This window comes from Physella acuta, unplaced genomic scaffold (genome assembly GCF_028476545.2).
Source record: "Physella acuta isolate Inbredline_101_S28 unplaced genomic scaffold, ASM2847654v3 ptg000012l, whole genome shotgun sequence".
NCBI classification, from domain to species: Eukaryota; Metazoa; Mollusca; class Gastropoda; family Physidae; genus Physella; species Physella acuta.
In genome coordinates this window covers 15704-32821 of record NW_026731532.1, presented here as the reverse complement: position 1 = coordinate 32821, position 17118 = coordinate 15704, and the positions used below count along the sequence as shown (strand labels likewise).

At 34.4% G+C, this 17118-nt stretch overlaps 1 protein-coding gene across 2 annotated transcripts; it reads left to right on the top strand.

The window, feature by feature from the left end:
• Nucleotides 1–160: 160 nt before the first annotated feature.
• Nucleotides 161–16196, top strand: LOC131934828 (kinase suppressor of Ras 2). 2 transcript variants are annotated; one of them, XM_059290958.1, is made up of 20 exons: nt 161–468; nt 2512–2652; nt 2875–3019; nt 3356–3833; nt 3993–4210; nt 5023–5089; nt 7206–7289; nt 8671–8759; nt 8860–9111; nt 9590–9656; nt 10062–10113; nt 10223–10309; nt 10403–10494; nt 10803–10893; nt 11152–11240; nt 11513–11609; nt 11848–11981; nt 12126–12260; nt 13924–14053; nt 14137–16196. In XM_059290958.1, exons 1-20 carry the CDS (start codon nt 322–324, stop codon nt 14293–14295), a joined length of 2754 nt encoding a protein of 917 aa, XP_059146941.1. In that variant the 5' UTR covers nt 161–321; the 3' UTR covers nt 14296–16196. The 2 variants fall into 2 exon arrangements, with proteins under 2 accessions (XP_059146941.1, XP_059146950.1); XM_059290967.1 differs by lacking the exon at nt 7206–7289 and adding an exon at nt 6245–6325.
• The last annotated feature ends 922 nt before the right edge of the window (nt 16197–17118 follow it).

The following is a 17118-nucleotide window of genomic DNA, read 5'->3' as shown; positions in this document are numbered from 1 at the left end:
AGCGTTTCTGTAATTTAAGCTATAAAATTTAAACATATTTGAATAAACTTAATATATTGCATAGAATACGAATAAGAACAGTTTCCCATAATGATGCGCGTTCCGAAGAATGTCAAACCCAAAATCACGCAGGAAATTACGCAAAAGAGATCTAAATGCGTTTTCAATCAAGATGGCGGAAGACGGGAATTTAGATGCTCTGAAGTGTAACATAAACAGACACTCTTCAGGCTTCATGTTTGGTTAATCTTACCCCATTATGTTTTAGTCAATGTTAATAAATACGAATGCTTGTAGTTGTAGGCCTTGAGCGCTCCGAAAATGTCTTCAGAAGCCATTCAAGATGCATTAAAAACATGCGCAACCAACCAATCTATGATAGATTTCACGTCCGTGCATTTGCAGGAACTGAGGACGCAGTGTGCCTCAACTGACAAAATTGTCCAAAATGAAATTAAGGATGCCGAGGCAAGTTTAAACGACAAAACGAAAACCCTTTCATAGTCTTTCTTTGTTCTTCGTTTTTTTTTATATAGGCCCTACCTGATCATGCACTAAATAAATAGAAGACTCCACCAGTACCAGTGCTGTCACTGTCTGCTGGACTCTGTATTGTAGGGAAATTCAAGTCTATTGTAAACTATTGTACTGTGGTCAAATAATAAAAAGTCAAATCTGCACCCTCATATTTAAATTTACCAAGTCTTAAATTGAAGTGCCAAAACAAGTTAATACACTACCCAGAAAAAAATGTACCCAGAAATATCTGTTAACTCCTCCTATACTGACCTCTAGATCTATACTAAAATTCTTTACTGTATACAAAATGTGTATAAAATTGTATCATCTTGGACATTCTTGGTTCTTACCTACTGAGCTGCACTGCAGATGGACATATAATAAATAGAAGACTCCAAAAGTGCTGTAGGCCTACTGTACTTATGTATTGTTACATGTACTCAGTGCTCAAATAGTAAAAAGTCAAATCAGCACCCTTATATTTACATTTTCCAAGTCCTAAACTGCAAGTGTCAAAACAAGTAAAAATCAGTATAGGGGCCTACACTACACACAAAAAATGTATCGAGACATATCTATATAGTAGTTTTTCTCACTAAATCTAGAATTTACGCAATTATCAATTTAAACATGACCACTGAATAATAGACATCCATATTTAATCCATTAGGCACTAATTTTGGAGTTTTTAGTTCGTTTTGAACTAAATTAGTTAATTTAATATTTATTGTCAATCACTACCATGTCCAACACATCTCTCCATGACAACTCTTCTTAAGCTTGAAGCTAAAGAAAACCACAAATCAGGTTAGACTCCATGCACAAGAGTTCCTCACTAGTGATCACCAAATAGCGGTCACGTGGTTTTTAAAAAATAAAAATAAATTGGTTGTGATACGGACGCCGGTCTTATAAAAAAACAGCTCACAATATTTGATTTCTTTTTTCATAGACTGATAAAACTAATAATGCTTTACGTTCTCGCTCATTTCTGTACCTACACTGTTGATATTTTTTAAATTCTATTAATTTTAATGAAACCAACTTTTGAATTTAGCCTCCGTTCTCCAAACCAAATTTTAAAATGCTTTTCTGGCATATCTAACCCTGCCACTTATGGTTTGTTGTTATGACACGGAAATCCCGCCATTTTGCGCGTGGTAAACATTTTTAAATGTAATTAGTTGAAGGTCTCTGGAATTTGGCCGAAAAATCACCGGAAATCAGACGTCCGGTCCGGGCGCCATATTGTTGTTAGCAACCGACCACGCATCCAAGTTAGAGAGAAATACTACTATATAGAGCTAAGCTATAAATGTTGTGTATAAAACTATCTTGGTCCTTAACTACCAGGTGGCACTGCAGATAGGACATATAATATAATAATTATTCTCAACACTGGTTTACTCTCTACTGACATTGCCCCCCCCCCCATTCTGGTAGGCCTATAGCCTTTTCAGTGTCAGCTTAATGACTAAAAAAAATGGTCTTGCTTTTAACCATCTTAACCAGCTACTGATATTTTTGCACCCTAGACTAAACCAGTTTAAAAGTAATAGTTTTTCTGAATTCTAAACCATATTATTATATAAATATCTATGGTTAAGAAAGTAGATGTAGTTGTCTGATATTTTGAATTATCATATGATGGTGCTTATGACTTACTTAAATAAAAATCACAGACTGTCAATTCAATTTATTATGATGCAAGGTCTGATTTTTCAGTTTTTTAATAATTACCTTTTGAACCTGAAATAAATATGCCAAAGAATTATCATTAGCAATGCTGATTATTTTATTTCTCAGTTTCAGGCTTAAAAGGAAAGTACTTTGGCCTACATTCTTATAAAAAAAACACTGAATATATCTATTGATAGCCCACAATGTGACATGAAAAATCATCTAGGACTTTCTTTAATTATAGCTGACTCCTTTAAGTTATTTCTCATGGTGGCATAAATTGATATGTAAACACTAATTTTATTCCCTCAGAGCAAGATAATACGCATGGTTGGAACACAGATTTTAGCCAAAAGGAAATTAAATCTTGATGTCATCCCAGAAAGTTTAAGGGATTATCCAAAGCTTGAGCTTTGGCTCAAGATTGTTGGGATTCCCAATGATGCAATCAAAGTAAGTAATGTTTTTTTAGGTAAATTTACTGTATTTCATATCCCTTTCCAGCATGTTCTCTATTCTGTTTTTGAAACATGTAAATTAAAGTAGACCTACGTAATGATTATTACTATTATTCTGTTTCTGAAAATTATACTATTTTATTAAATATATGATGAACATAAATTATTATTTAATTCATGCAACATGTATATCTCAAAATGTTTCAACCATTTCTAGGCCATTTTAAATGAAGGGCATAGCTTCTCAAACCTGATGGAGATGGACAATGAGACACTTACAGCATTGCTTAAAAAATATGATTGTTCTGAACTGGAAATAAAAACTCTTCTAACAGCTTTCACAAATTTGCTATCATGTACAGGTGATATTACTTGAAGTTTCATAGCAGTAATGTAGCATTGCTTTAAGAAATATGATTGTTCTTAAAAGTTGAAATCTTTCTTTCAGATTACACAAATTACATTTCTGTATGTTTGTTTGCTTTGGGAATTGAAATAGCAGTATTATTGACTTTGGGAACTGAAATAACAATATTATTGCTATAGACTATAATGATTTTCCACCCATTTATATGGTTTTAGTGAACAGGAAATATTTGTAATTAAAATAATATTACTAAAGTAAATGAAAAGAAACCTAGCTTATAATAAAATATGAAAATTTGTAACATATTTTTTATTAAAAAAAAACTCCACAGAAAAACAAATAGTTGGCCAGTCTATAACAGATCATGACTGGCATTTCACAGACCTTGCATGGTTACAGGCTGCTGCAGCTGCCTCCCGTTCCACCACCAATAGTCCTGCTGCTGGCAATTCACCCAAACACCAGCAACGGTCAGCCCCCTCGTATTCTGCAATATCTAATGAGCTGTTAACCATGAAGAATGAAGCATTTATCCAAAGAGGAGGAAAAGGACGGCCTCCGCCCCTTCACCCCAACATCTCAGACATACACCCTCCTAGAAGTACCCCCTCTTCTCCTATTCCTTCTCCGCATAATGGCTCTCCCCCACCCCACCGCTCAAAATCTGTCAGTAGTCCAGCTGTAAAATACCCCATAACCCCACCCCCAATGAAAAATTACATGCTGTTCCCTGATTCTGCATCTATAACAAAAAGCAAAAGTCATGAGTCACAGTTAGCCAACAAGGTAGTGGATATTGATCCAATCAAGTAAGTTGTCCTTTAGATTTTTAATTTATAATTTTTGTTACAGTTCATTGTATTGAAACTTGTGTAATTTCCCCATTTCATTTTGTAAGATGTATTTCAATTCATAACAACTTACTGCAGTAGAATATACTGTCAATTCTTTTATTCTACTTAACCCAGAGGCAACAAGAAGAATAAACCTTCAAGTATCAACATAAAATTAGGAGGCAGTCATGAGGTTTTGTTTAGCAGACGTCGTTTGTCAACTGATGGCTCAGAGGCCGGGAGCCGAGGGCCATCAGGTCATACATCCCCTGTTTGTTCCTCCCCAATCCGTTCCCCGCCTTACAAGCATGATCTGAGTGCTGTTTTGCTTGATGAACACAACAAGTACCCTAGTAAGCTTACATTAATTTCTTCTCTTTGCTATATTATATCTTAGTCATGGCACTAATTATTTTTCTACCTCATTTGTTTAATTGCTAAGTTAATGTTTCTTGAAAGTAAAAAAAAGTCATTAACATAGTAGCAGTGTGCCTGCTTGTGGTTTTAAGAATTAGTATTAGATACTTAAGATTCTATTTAATTATTGATTTCTGTACTCTGTACTGTGCATAAATTATTTATATTAATTGTATGCATTTGTATTTAGAAGTAAACAATTTTAATTTTAAAAAGAACCTTTAATAATCCATACTTTGACATTATAACATCTTTCTGTAGATATTTTATGCTTTCTTATGACCAATTCATTTAGTATTGGGAAGTAGGATTGTGTCAACATCCTCAACTTTGTATTATTTTAGTCATGACCTTAGAAACCATCACCTTATCCAATTAACAACCCCATGCCTGAAATCACATGTTTCACAATTTGAAACAGAAAATTGGTTGGAAGTTTTAAGGTTTTTCCTGGCATGCTTCTTGGCTTTGAAACATTTTAAAACCAAATTTGCTTGGTCTTATTTGGGTTGGAACAAACACATTTTGAAACCTTTCACCCACTTAGTTTTATCTACTGTTTGTAGAGTTTGTTTTTCAGTTATTCAACTTTTCATTCATTACTAACATATGAAAGACTTTAGAAATGTCATAGTTTATTTCAAGGGTATTATAAAATTTTGTAGAAATATTTCTAGTTTAATATGATTTACAGAGCATTTTATCATGCATCATTGTGATGTAAATATTTTATCTTTGAATTTTAAAGACATGCTGACAGTTCCCAAGTCTCCCAAAACTCCTAAAAAGATTATCCACCACCAGATATATCACAGGTACATTTTTATCTGTATACTTTTTGAATCCTAAAAATATTTGGTGAATTTTTATTTCATTGTTAGGTATGTGCAACATTTCAAAAGAATAATTGAAAAAATATTTGTTATAAAAGGATAGATACTGTCTTGTAGTGTTAAGACATAATTGTAAACAAATATATGTTAAATATATCTTTATCAGTAAAAAGGCTTAAGTACAGGTGTTCTGGTTAGAAAGTTATTATTTATTTTACTATGCTATGTTTATATACATACTGAACTACAACAAAACAAAAATATCTGACAAGCAAGCACTGCCATGACCTGTAGTTTTATGTCACTGTCAGATGTTTGTCTAAACAAAAACTTGTGTCCAGACTCTGGATACTAATGTCTGCTGTGACATAGCTAACCTACATTTGATTTTCAGGATTTAAAGAAGCTTTTTAAATGGGAACTATAGAAGGCTCATCTAATTAGGACATAGTTTTTGTGCCACATTTCAAAATAGATTTTTAAATTCAGGAAAAGTTAATTTAATTAAGAATGATTGGAACACTAAATTTAATTCTTAAAATTATTTTGTATTTTTATGTTTCTATCATCAGCATCATATTGCAAACTTATTAGTAGTATAAACACAATTTTACTGCTATTAAAGATGCTAACCTACAAAGTTTAATCACTATAAAAATAATTGCAGGCTGTAATTGGTCTCTGGGAATCATTTTGTGTTCTATTATAAACCTTTCTCATACATAACCATCTGTTTATGAAAGTACAGCATAAAGTCTACACCTTGATTTCCACAAGAGGTCCTTCTGCTTAAGTTGCAAGACAAAATGATCTTTCATAGGATTTAAAAGTTCTTCCAAACTTTGTTACTTTTTATTGTGTAAAAATAAAATTGGAACTTAATTTACACCAAGTTTAAACATGATTATAACGTATTTAATAAGTGCTGAAATAATATTGTCGTTATTAAATTTTTCTTTATATTCAAAATTAAATACAACTTAATTAATCTTTTCTTAATTAAGAAAAAGGAAAGAAATTAGTTTTAGACAGAATTAAGAAATCAACAATAATCAAAACTTCTACTTTTGAATTAGGAATGATTTTGTTTCTCTGATAGAAAATTGATTAATGAAAACCTGAATGTTACTTATAAAGGTTTGCAAACACGTTTAAGATCACCACTTGTGACTACTGCCACAAACAGATGATACTGGGCTACAAATGTAAAGACTGCAAGTAAGGGCTGGTGATCTCTGCATGCCACGGCTCCCTCTGTATCTGCACATCTATGCATATCTAGGCTAACTAGCTGTATGGCAGGGCTCAGTATATCCAATTGAGAACTACTGGTTGATTAACACTGCTGCCATTGTTACTTGGCATTAACTCTGAATGTTTTAGTCACTATTGTATCTAGCTAGCAATTGTTGATCAGTGAATGTTGTTACAAAAATCGCAATCAAAGTCCAATGGTTCTCAAATTCTTTTTTGTTGGAGTCACTTTAATTGCTTTTAATTTTGAAAAATCACAATATTTTTTCGGCTACTAATATTTCAAAATGGCGATTTAAACTTTTAATATTTTCTACATGGATAACCTTAATTGAGTACTTTTTTACATTAAAAAGCTATTGTTTTATGAGATTTTATTTCTTAGAAATTTTTTTTTTCATTTTGTTACCAAAAAATAAGGACTTTGATGCTATTTAACATCATAGGGTTTGACAGTAGAAAAGTATACTGATACAATGTGATTTCAAGCTTGGAGAGGCAGGAGCAGGAGCATTAACTGTAGCGTTTTCTCTCATGTTTCAGTTGTATGCTACAGCATCCAATATGATCTCACTTGAATGCTAGCTTCATTACCATCCTATGGCTCAACAAACTGCACTCATACTAAAAGTTTTAAAACCATTTTTTTTTTCCTTATAAGTTTACCACGAACCATTAAACAAATTTAAAGTATAAATTGAGTTGCAACTAGGTTGAGCCCTGGGATAGTCCTCTTAATCTCTGGTCTTAGGAGAATGGAATTATATATTGAGACAAAGCTACTGGCACGCTTATTGTTTGATATTGTATTTTCGTTGCCCCTCCACCTTCCCCCCACCTTTAGATTTACTTCTTCCATGTTTGTGCTTGCTCCTTGTGATGTCTGTATGACGTTTGCCATTCGTGGGAAAACATGTAAAAATTGCAAGTAAGTCAATTAATACTTAAAGAAATTCTTACTCTATAGTCAAATTTGAAAGCAAGTAAGTTAAGTTGTTAACAAGTAACTATATAGTCAAATTTGAAAGCAAGTAAGTTAAGTTGTTAACAAGTAACTATATAGTCAAATTTGAAAGCAAGTAAGTTAAGTTGTTAACAAGTAACTATATAGTCAAATTTGAAAGCAAGTAAGTTAAGTTGTTAACAAGTAACTCTATAGTCAAATTTGAAAGCAAGTAAGTTAAGTTGTTAACAAGTAACTATATAGTCAAATTTGAAAGCAAGTAAGTTAAGTTGTTAACAAGTAACTATATAGTCAAATTTGAAAGCAAGTAAGTTAAGTTGTTAACAAGTAACTATATAGTCAAATTTGAAAGCAAGTAAGTTAAGTTGTTAACAAGTAACTATATAGTCAAATTTGAAAGCAAGTAAGTTAAGTTGTTAACCAGTAAATTATGTCTGACTTCAGCTGCCGCATTGCTGTAGCTTTTTCTACAATTTTTACATAACAGCTTACAGATATAAAAATATATCAGAAATAGCAAGCAAAATTAACTAAAAATACAGATAATTGCATTAAAATATTATGCTTAGTACCTATTAATCAAGTAATCATTAATTTACTGCAAACTTGTTTACATTAATTACTAAACATAAATATATTCACCTGTAATCTAATTGTAACCCTGATGTGGAGCTTTAATTGCACTGACAGTTAAATGTTAATCGATGCCAAGCTCTTATTATTTCTGTTTATTAAATGCCTACTCAAATAAAAAAGAAAGAAATTGACCAATATAATATGAACAATGCAAATTAAAAACCACAATAAAAAAAACACTATTTCTCAACTGCCTATAGCTTCTGATCTTATTTATCAACAGCAACAAATGGTTTGTCTGTTGACACATTTTTGTTCACTGTTTTCTGATGTAACCCTATTTCACCCTTTACTGCAATTTATAAGTAGTAGTGCTTTAATTTCAGAATAAATGTAATGTTTACACATATAACACCAATTGTGCTTAAAGGTTAAATTGATAAAGTCATGATAATTATTGATCTAAAACATGTATAGTATTATTTAAGTAAGGTATAAAGATAATCGGATAATATATGCAATTAAGATATTTAGATGATACACAAAACATAGGATATTTTAAATGGTACATTAGACGCTGAACTGTATACTGGCTAAAGAAAGATTAAGGATAGAAAAGGTACTAAGCTGTTTGGATAATACATTAAGTTTTAAATAATTAATGACATTTGAAGATCGTATATTGAATGAATTAAATCTTACCAGTTTCTTATATTGTAAAGATAAACTCATTGTAGCTAAATAGGAAAATACTTTTGTGTTTTGTTAGAAAAAAATTCCACAAAGATTGTGCCCAGCGTGCCCCTCCTACCTGTGGTCTTTCAGATGCAACTGTTGATGCTCTGCTGGAATGGCAAGGCAAGTATTTCACGGCTCAGGTTACTCATACACTGACATTTCACACCCATGGTAGTTGTGCCAGCATTTCTTGTCTACATCTCCAATTCAAATGTTTCAGAATCTCCAATGTCCCAGCGTCGCTATCAAAATTCAAGTGTCTTCTATCCTGGTCATGCCAATGATTATGAGGGTCTGAAGCCAGTCCTATCCATGCCCAGCTTCCCCGGCGGCCCTGACTCTGGTTCTAACACATCGTCGTGCAACTCGTCGTCTCCATCTTCCCCGGCCTGCCACCAAACATCATCTGATACAATTACTTCTCCTTCCCCTGCACCATCCCCCTACAACCACAGAAAGTTCAAGTTTCCAGGTCATTATTTCATGCATTTATCTCACATCTCATCCTTAAGCTCTTTAGCCACTTGCAGAGCCTGTTTTACCAGCAAGAATATTTGTCACATAAAGCTAAACAGGCTGTTTTGCTTTCACCATAAAAATGGACCCAGCCTTACTATCTTACATCCACTGGTGCTTGCCCAACACCTAGTAGCATTTAGGAACTCTCCTACTAAGAGGGAGAAATTCCTAAAAATTGTTCTAATATAATAGACAGCAGGAAACATGACTTAAAAAGTGTAGGTGTTTAGTTGTGCTCATGGTTTATAATGTAGGTTGCACCTAAGACTGTCTCCCATGATTGTTCCCTCCCCCCACCCTCCACTCTGTGGGACTAGAAACAGGAGGCTGCTTCACAGCAGCACAAATAATATCCTAGATCTTTAACTAGCTGTATGGGAGTAAGTTAAAAAGGTCATTATGATCTAAGTGTTATTCTTTTTAAAACCTAGATGTAGATATTGCCTCAACTTTGCCAGCTGATTACAAGTCAACTGAAGGGAGAGACTCACCTGATAAGTGAGTTCAATAACTTGTTCATTGTACTTTATTTCATAGATTGATTTTTTCTTTTAGTGTAAAGTAGACTTTTTCCCATTAAACAAAATTTTGGATAACTATTTTGATAGGAGAAATTTAAAAACTCATTTGAATTTTTATTAACAATAGTATGTTCTTAAAATTGCTCATGCCACCTGTCAGTACCTTGTATGTGATAGATTTAGATGCCCTGTTTCAGGCACATCATTTTTTCTTCTATTTACTTTAGGTCATCTTTCATTTATTGATTTAGTGAAATTTGAAATTTTCTTTTTAAAATTTTCTTGTTAAACTTAAAGAAGCAATTCACACGAATTAAAAGTTGTTTAGTCATAAAAACCATGATAATCTATCATAACAAAATGTTTTTTTCTTTTTGTCCAGTGATGTTGTGAGTACCAACACATCTAATGATAGTGATAAAACATTAATTGATGTAAGTAAAATAATGTTTGTCTTACAAAGCTGTTGGCAGTAGCAGAATGAACAGTATTTGTAAGTTGATTGACTTTGGTAATTTATAAAATATTTTGTTGGTGTTTCAGAGTAACACATCCGAGCGCACGATGCCGGAAAGAAATAGTTCTGTTGACAGTCAGGATGATCCCTTCAGCTGGAACAGACAAAACAGTGTAAGTACTCATTGAAGAGATATGCCTTGTAGTATTGTGTACACTTTTATTGTAACATATAGTATTTAATCATGCCTTGATCTGTTTGTTTAGCTGGCGGCAACAATGAAAGAGTGGGATATTCCCTTTGCTGATCTCAAGTTTGGTGGAGTTATTGGTAAAGGAAGGATAGGCACTGTACATAAGTAAGAGACTGGTTTGTTATAATGGTTGTGGTCTGGGTGTACATATGCTAGTGCATGGACCTATGCATATAAAGGGACAGTGTACTCTGCAATGTATGACTGCTGAACTAAGTTTGTTGTGCCTAGGGGTGGTCAGAACTAAACTTAGGACATTTAGGTTAACTGTGGTGTTCTCTACAACTTTACATCTTATTTAATCCAGTGGTTATGTTTCTGAGCATTGATTTTTACAGTGCTGTTATTTTAAGTAGAGAAAAATGGTCATTATCCTTTCAATTGGCTCATACATTTTCTTAATTGTTTTACAGAGGTATCTGGCATGGGGATGTGGCTATTAAACTTCTGGATACTCCTGGTAGTGCAGATAATGAAGCACAGTTAGCAGCTTTTAAGTTGGAGGTGAGCTGAGCCAATATCTAATTCATTTCTAATTTGGTTGTGATGGCTGGGTATGAGTGGAAAAATGATTTTAAAGGTTATCAGTTTACAAATCCATGGACTAAAAACAAATGACATTTTAGCTTTTATCCTTAGTTTGAATAAGCTGTTTTTAAATAATGCATGCATTGAATTATTTTAATATTTTCTCATTTTAAATCGTCTATGTAAATCCTGTCATAAACTTTTAATAAAATTTAATTTGTTGCCTTTCCTCAGCTGGCTGTACTGAGGAAAACTCGTCATGAAAATTTAGTATTATTTATGGGTGCTTGTATGAAGCCCCCTAACTTAGCCATTGTTACCAGGCAAGTACACCTTACTTTTACATTTTATTTTGTTATTTACCATTTTATATGTTATTTACCATTTTATAAATGTAATTCAACATTTTATTTATGTTATTTTCTATAATGTATATGTTATTTACCATGTAAATTTGGATGGTGAAAACAGTCACAGCCATGGCTTACAATTTTCACTCTCAAAAGCATGTGCAATATTTATGCATAAAAAATACATTTAAAATGTAAAAAAAAAACGTATGTAACAATGTACAACTTGTATTTTTGTTGTCCAGTTTTTGTAAAGGTGAGACATTGTACACCATGATACACCTGAATAAGAACATCTTCAAGATTAACAAGGCCATTATAGTTGCATCACAGATAGCTCAGGTAGGGGATATTATGTCCTCAATCAATTGCATACTTAATAATTAACTAGTCCTCTATTTAATTGAATAGCCCTCATATTTCATTTATTAAAATAGTTCCTACTGCACTAGCCAAGTCAAAATTCTGAAATTTTGAATAGCAATAAATAAATATAAACTTAAAAAAAAAGGTGAACAATTCAATCAGGATGTTTCATCAAAGTGTATTTTTATTAAAACTTTTTTATTTTTAATTGCAGGGCATGAGTTACCTCCATGCAAGAAATATAGTACATAAAGATTTAAGAACAAAAAATATTTTTATGGACAGTGGCAAAGTTGTTATAACAGATTTTGGTCTGTTTCATGTGACCAAGCTGTGTAGAGGTTCCAAGTAAGTCACGGTCATTTCTTCACTGAATTGTTTTAAAAAAATTAACATGTAACAATTAATTTAACTAAATTAACAAACCAGTAGTGTTTAGAAATACATGTAGGCTCCTAGTTAAAAAAATTTCTCCACTGATTTCTTTTGTAGGAAAGATAATTGGCTAAGTGTACCTAAAGGCTGGTTATGTTACTTGGCACCTGAGATAATCCGCTCTCTAAAAGCCCTAAAGCAGACACAGTCTGATCTGCCTTTTACTAACAAGTCAGATTTGTATGCTTTTGGGTAAGTTGATATGCTTGTCGTATGTATCTGTTAAACCTGGTCATATGGACTGGTGTAGTGCATACTTTGTATACTGTAGTGTAATTCTGTAATATAATTTAATGCAGAGTAATCTTGTTCTGTTGTATACTGGTGTAATTTTGTACTGTAGTGTAATTTGGTATATTTTCTGGGAACAGGACATTTCCCCCCTGTCAATTACCCCCCCGGATATTTCCCCCCCCGACATTACCCCCCAGAGTAATTACCCCCCCTGTCAATTACCCCCCTGTCAATTACCCCCCCGCCCAGTAGGACATTACCCCCCCCCCCCGGACAGGGTTAGAGTTAGGGTTAGGGTTACGTTTTAGGGTTAGGGTTAGGGATAGGGTTAGGGTTAGGGTTAGGGTTACGTTTTAGGGTTAGGGTTAGGGTTAGGGATAGGGTTAGGGTTAGGGTTAGGGTTAAGGTTAGGGTTAGGGTTAGGGTTAGGGTTAGGGCTAGGGTTAGGGCTAGGGTTAGGGTTAGGGTTAGGGTTAGGGTTAGGGTTAGGGCTAGGGTTAGGGTTAAGATTAGGGCTAGGGTTAGGGTTAGGGTTAGGGATAGGGTTAGGGTTAGGGTTAGGGTTAGGGTTAAGGTTAGGGTTAGGGTTAGGGTTAGGGTTAGGGTTAGGGTTAGGGCTAGGGTTAGGGCTAGGGTTAGGGTTAGGGTTAGGGTTAGGGTTAGGGTTAGGGCTAGGGCTAGGGTTAGGGCTAGGGTTAGGGTTAAGATTAGGGCTAGGGTTAGGGTTAGGGTTAGGGTTAGGGCTAGGGCTAGGGTTAAGATTAGGGCTAGAGCTAGGGTTACGGTTAGGGCTAGAGCTAGGGTTACGGTTAGGGTTAGAGCTAGGGTTACGGTTAGGGTTAAAGCTAGTTTTAGGGTTAGGGTTGTGTCTAGCTTTGGTTTTGGTTTTGTGTGAAGATTTAGGCTAAGGTGGATGCTTAGGTTTTGGTATTTTTCTTAAGGTTTGGATTAAAGTAGTATATAGGGACAGTGGCGTAGCGAGGTCGGGTGTCACCCGGGGCGGCACTTAATAGTGTCACCCCCCCCCCCCCAGAGACATAGAGACCCTTCCAAGGGACAAACTTTCAAACTTTCGATTTGCCCCCCCCTCAAGTTTTCGATTTGCACACCCCCCCCTCAAACTTTCGATATGCACCCCCCTCGAGTTTTTCTTTATATATTTTGCTATTTTTTGCCTTGGTGTCACCCCCCTTAATGGTGTCACCCGGTGCGGTCCGCTGCCCCCGCCCCCCCCCCCCCCTCGCTACGCCCCTGTATAGGGATAAAATCCTAGTTAGAGTTAGGATTTTAACTTGAGAGGAGGGGGGTAATTCCCCAGGGGGGTAATTGACAGGGGGGTAATTGACAGGGGGGTAATTGCACCGGGGGGTAAATACGGGGGGGAAATGTCCGGGGGGGGAAATATCCAGGGGGGTAATGTCCTGTAGCCATATTTTCTACTATAGTATTGTTCTGTTATGCTGTTTTATGTAGTGTAAATTTGCATTTTGTAACTATTGTTTTCTGTAGATTAGTTCTGTTATTGTTTACTAACTGTATGTTGTGTGCTGTAGTGTAGTTTTAAAAAATTGTATACGACTGTCATGTTGTACTATTCTTGACATTCTAATATTGCAAACAGGACTGTTTGGTATGAACTGCTATGCAATGACTGGCCATTCCGCAGCCAGCCATGTGAAACTGTGATTTGGCAAGTGGGAAGGGGAATCAAGCAATCCCTGAGCACTGTCACTGCCCCTAAAGAAGTCAAGGTACTCAATTCTTCTTCTGTTATGTAGGACAATTAAAAAACATCATTTTACGAGAACTCTAAATTTTCCTTCTGTCTCCCCAGGAAATTCTAATGTCTTGTTGGGCATTCCATCCTTCAGATCGTCCTGATTTTGCCAGGATTGCCAAGGCTTTAAGCCTAATTCCCCAGACCCGACTTATCAGAAGCCCCTCACACCCGTGTCAGCTTAGTAGAGCCACAGACGCTCTCACCTACTCATGACCATTATTTACAGATAAACTTTGTGCATCCAAGTTTTTATAATTCAACTTTCTTGAAGAAAAAAAAAAGTTTCTTTTAACATATGCCAACAAAGCAAGTTACAAGCACACAAGTACTAACCATGTGTTTTATTTTATCATTGGTGCTGAATGTTCTAGTACTTTTAACATGGAGTCTTAGATGCTGACTGACTTTCTACAGTTTCTTTGAGATTCCCTGCGCTAAGATTTTTATGGTCTTCAAAAAGGACGAGTAATTTTAATCTATTTTATCATTCTGAAGGTAATTATTTGTAAAGGACTGATTTTTTTGATTCACTCAACTTGTATAGTGAGGTGACACATTGTAGTCAGCAATCAGAAGGAAATGATGCTCTGAACTCTCCCTCTTCTGAGTTATGCAAAGGTACATAAAATCAATAGGGCTGCTGCATTCTATCAGAGGCTTTGTTCCCAGCCACAGCACTTCCTGTTTGATTGTTGAATTTGTGCCACTCCAGCCCCAGATTGAAACAACTTGGCCAGTTTTGTTTGTTTGATTAATTTATTTCTTCTTTGAATGGGATGTGCTGATTCTGTGATGTTTCTTCTCATATCCTGGAAGCCTCTCCAGGAGACACAGTACTTAAAGTTGAACAAACAAATGAAAGACAATTGCTATCAAATGTGATGTATAATTTATAAACATAGACATTGGCTACTCCACAGACCTAGTATATGCATACCAAGTTTGTGTGAACTTTTTTCTATGCTAAACATATTTTGGGTCTTATAAAAGCGCTGGCAGGACTGTACATTTTATTCTATAGAGTCATATTAAGGTATTTCCTCGCTGGTATTACCATCTATTAGGTTTAGCTTTAGGGGTAGGGTATAGATGGGGTGAAACTAGTGATTGTAGCATTACAAAAAAAAGCCTTGAGTACATCCTGCTAGCGTTTTAATAATTACCCATATTCTTTCTTAGCCTAAGTGTTGTAAGCTTTGTGGTGCCTGTTGACATGCTTAGTGTGCAAGGGCAGGGTGGGAAATGGGGTTGTTTTTAAACTAAGTTACACCTGTGACATTGATTGCCTTTATTCTGTGCCAGGTTTTGTTTGTGTGTGTGTTTAAACTATTGAATTTTTTTTGTTGCCAGTTTGTGTAGCTGATTTTTGTGGATTATTTGCTTCTCTTTGCTCTGTCAGGCTGTGTTCAGGTTTCCTCTGGTTAATGGTTTAATGGGCCTCTGGCTAATTGCTTAAGGTGCCTCTGGCTTATGAGCCTCCGGCTAATAGTCTGAATAATGGTGCTTCATTTTACCAGCGGCTAAGTGCAAAGTGGTAGAAGTTTTAAAAAAAAATCATGGCACTAAATTAGTTTTTTTTTGTGCTGTTTATTTTAGTCATGAATTTCACACTGCTGCTAGTAGTTTGACATTCTTATGTTAGCTACAGTATTAATTTCTTATATTTGAGCTTGGGAGGGATTGTTTTCATCACTCACTCATTGATAGCTTAATTACCTGTTGCCATAGATAGTGTCCAATGTTCAGAATCATTTGAAGAACTATTGTTTGCCTGTACTCTGATATGTACTGTTGAGTTAAAGTGTGATCAGTAGGTTTTTTGGGCAAGAATTTTACCTTTCTGATACAGCCAGTGTCACCTAACAAAGTTAGTTAAATGTGGAAGAAAATAATTATTGTTCACTGTGCCAGATTTTTAAGGTTTGGGGGTTGTAAATTTTGATGATTTTATTGTAAGCATTTATGGTCAAATTGGCCACAACTTTAGTGAGCTGCATCTGAAGAGTGCAAGATCTGTTTTAAAGACAAATGTGCAAATATTGTTGTATATATCATGTTGATTTTTGTGTAAAAATCCTGTTGTATTAAAAAATGTCTGCCACTTTGCCATTTGATGATGGGGTAGCTTGTTATTAATGTGCAATTTGTCAATTTTTTTTTCCTTTTAAACCAAATCTTTCACATTGATGGATGTTTTACAATTTGCAATGCTCATTTTCTCCCACTGTCATCCTTATTCATTAAAGAGACCACAAGGATGAATACAGGATTGTCTTTCCTTTACACATTTTAAAAACAAACTTTTATCCAGTAGCATTTTAAATTTTAATTATTTGTCTCTTAATGAAGCTTCTGGAAATATTTTCATTTTAAGATAATTTAAGGCTAGGTTGGTGCCACATACTGGCTTTTAAAAATGTCTGTCAAATGTTGTGAGCTAGGCAGGAGGAACAAATTTGATGTAAGAAACACAACAGGAAGTAATATAAGGTTATTTATTGATGGACATTCACCAACTTGTACATCAAGTGATGATTATAATATTCTAACTACAAACCAATTACATAGTGTGACATTTGTACACATTCATTTTCACAATTGTCATTGATGCTACACACACACAAAAGCTTGAAAGTTCTGTAAATTAGTGTTCTTTTAAAAAAAAACAACCCATAAAGCTATGTTGTTCAAAATTGGTAAACAAATACAAAATCCCCTACAAAGTTACAAAAAAGCATAATATGCTATTTCAACCCAATGTTTTAGAAGTTAATTTACTGTTGAGTAACATTGAACAAAAAGACTGGCTTAATAAATAAATAAATTTCACAACTGAACCCTTGATATACACTGACTTTCTCTTTACTACACCTAAAAATAACTGAAATGAAATAATTAAAAACCATTTAAAACTATTAATTATTACTGAATGCCTTTAGTATCAGCATACCTGAATAGTTTTAAATTTAGTTAAAAAAAATTGCCAAACGGGCTGATTATTACCTGAATCTAAATGAGCAGTAAAATATGTGATAG

Coding starts and splice junctions, on each gene's coding strand:
- LOC131934828 (XM_059290958.1), top strand. CDS start 322: ATGTCTTCAGAAGCCATTCAAGATGCATTAAAAACATGCGCAACCAAC. Junction 4,211..5,022: donor TGAACACAACAAGTACCCTA/GTAAGCTTACAT, acceptor TGAATTTTAAAG/ACATGCTGACAGTTCCCAAG. Junction 9,657..10,061: donor GGGAGAGACTCACCTGATAA/GTGAGTTCAATA, acceptor CTTTTTGTCCAG/TGATGTTGTGAGTACCAACA.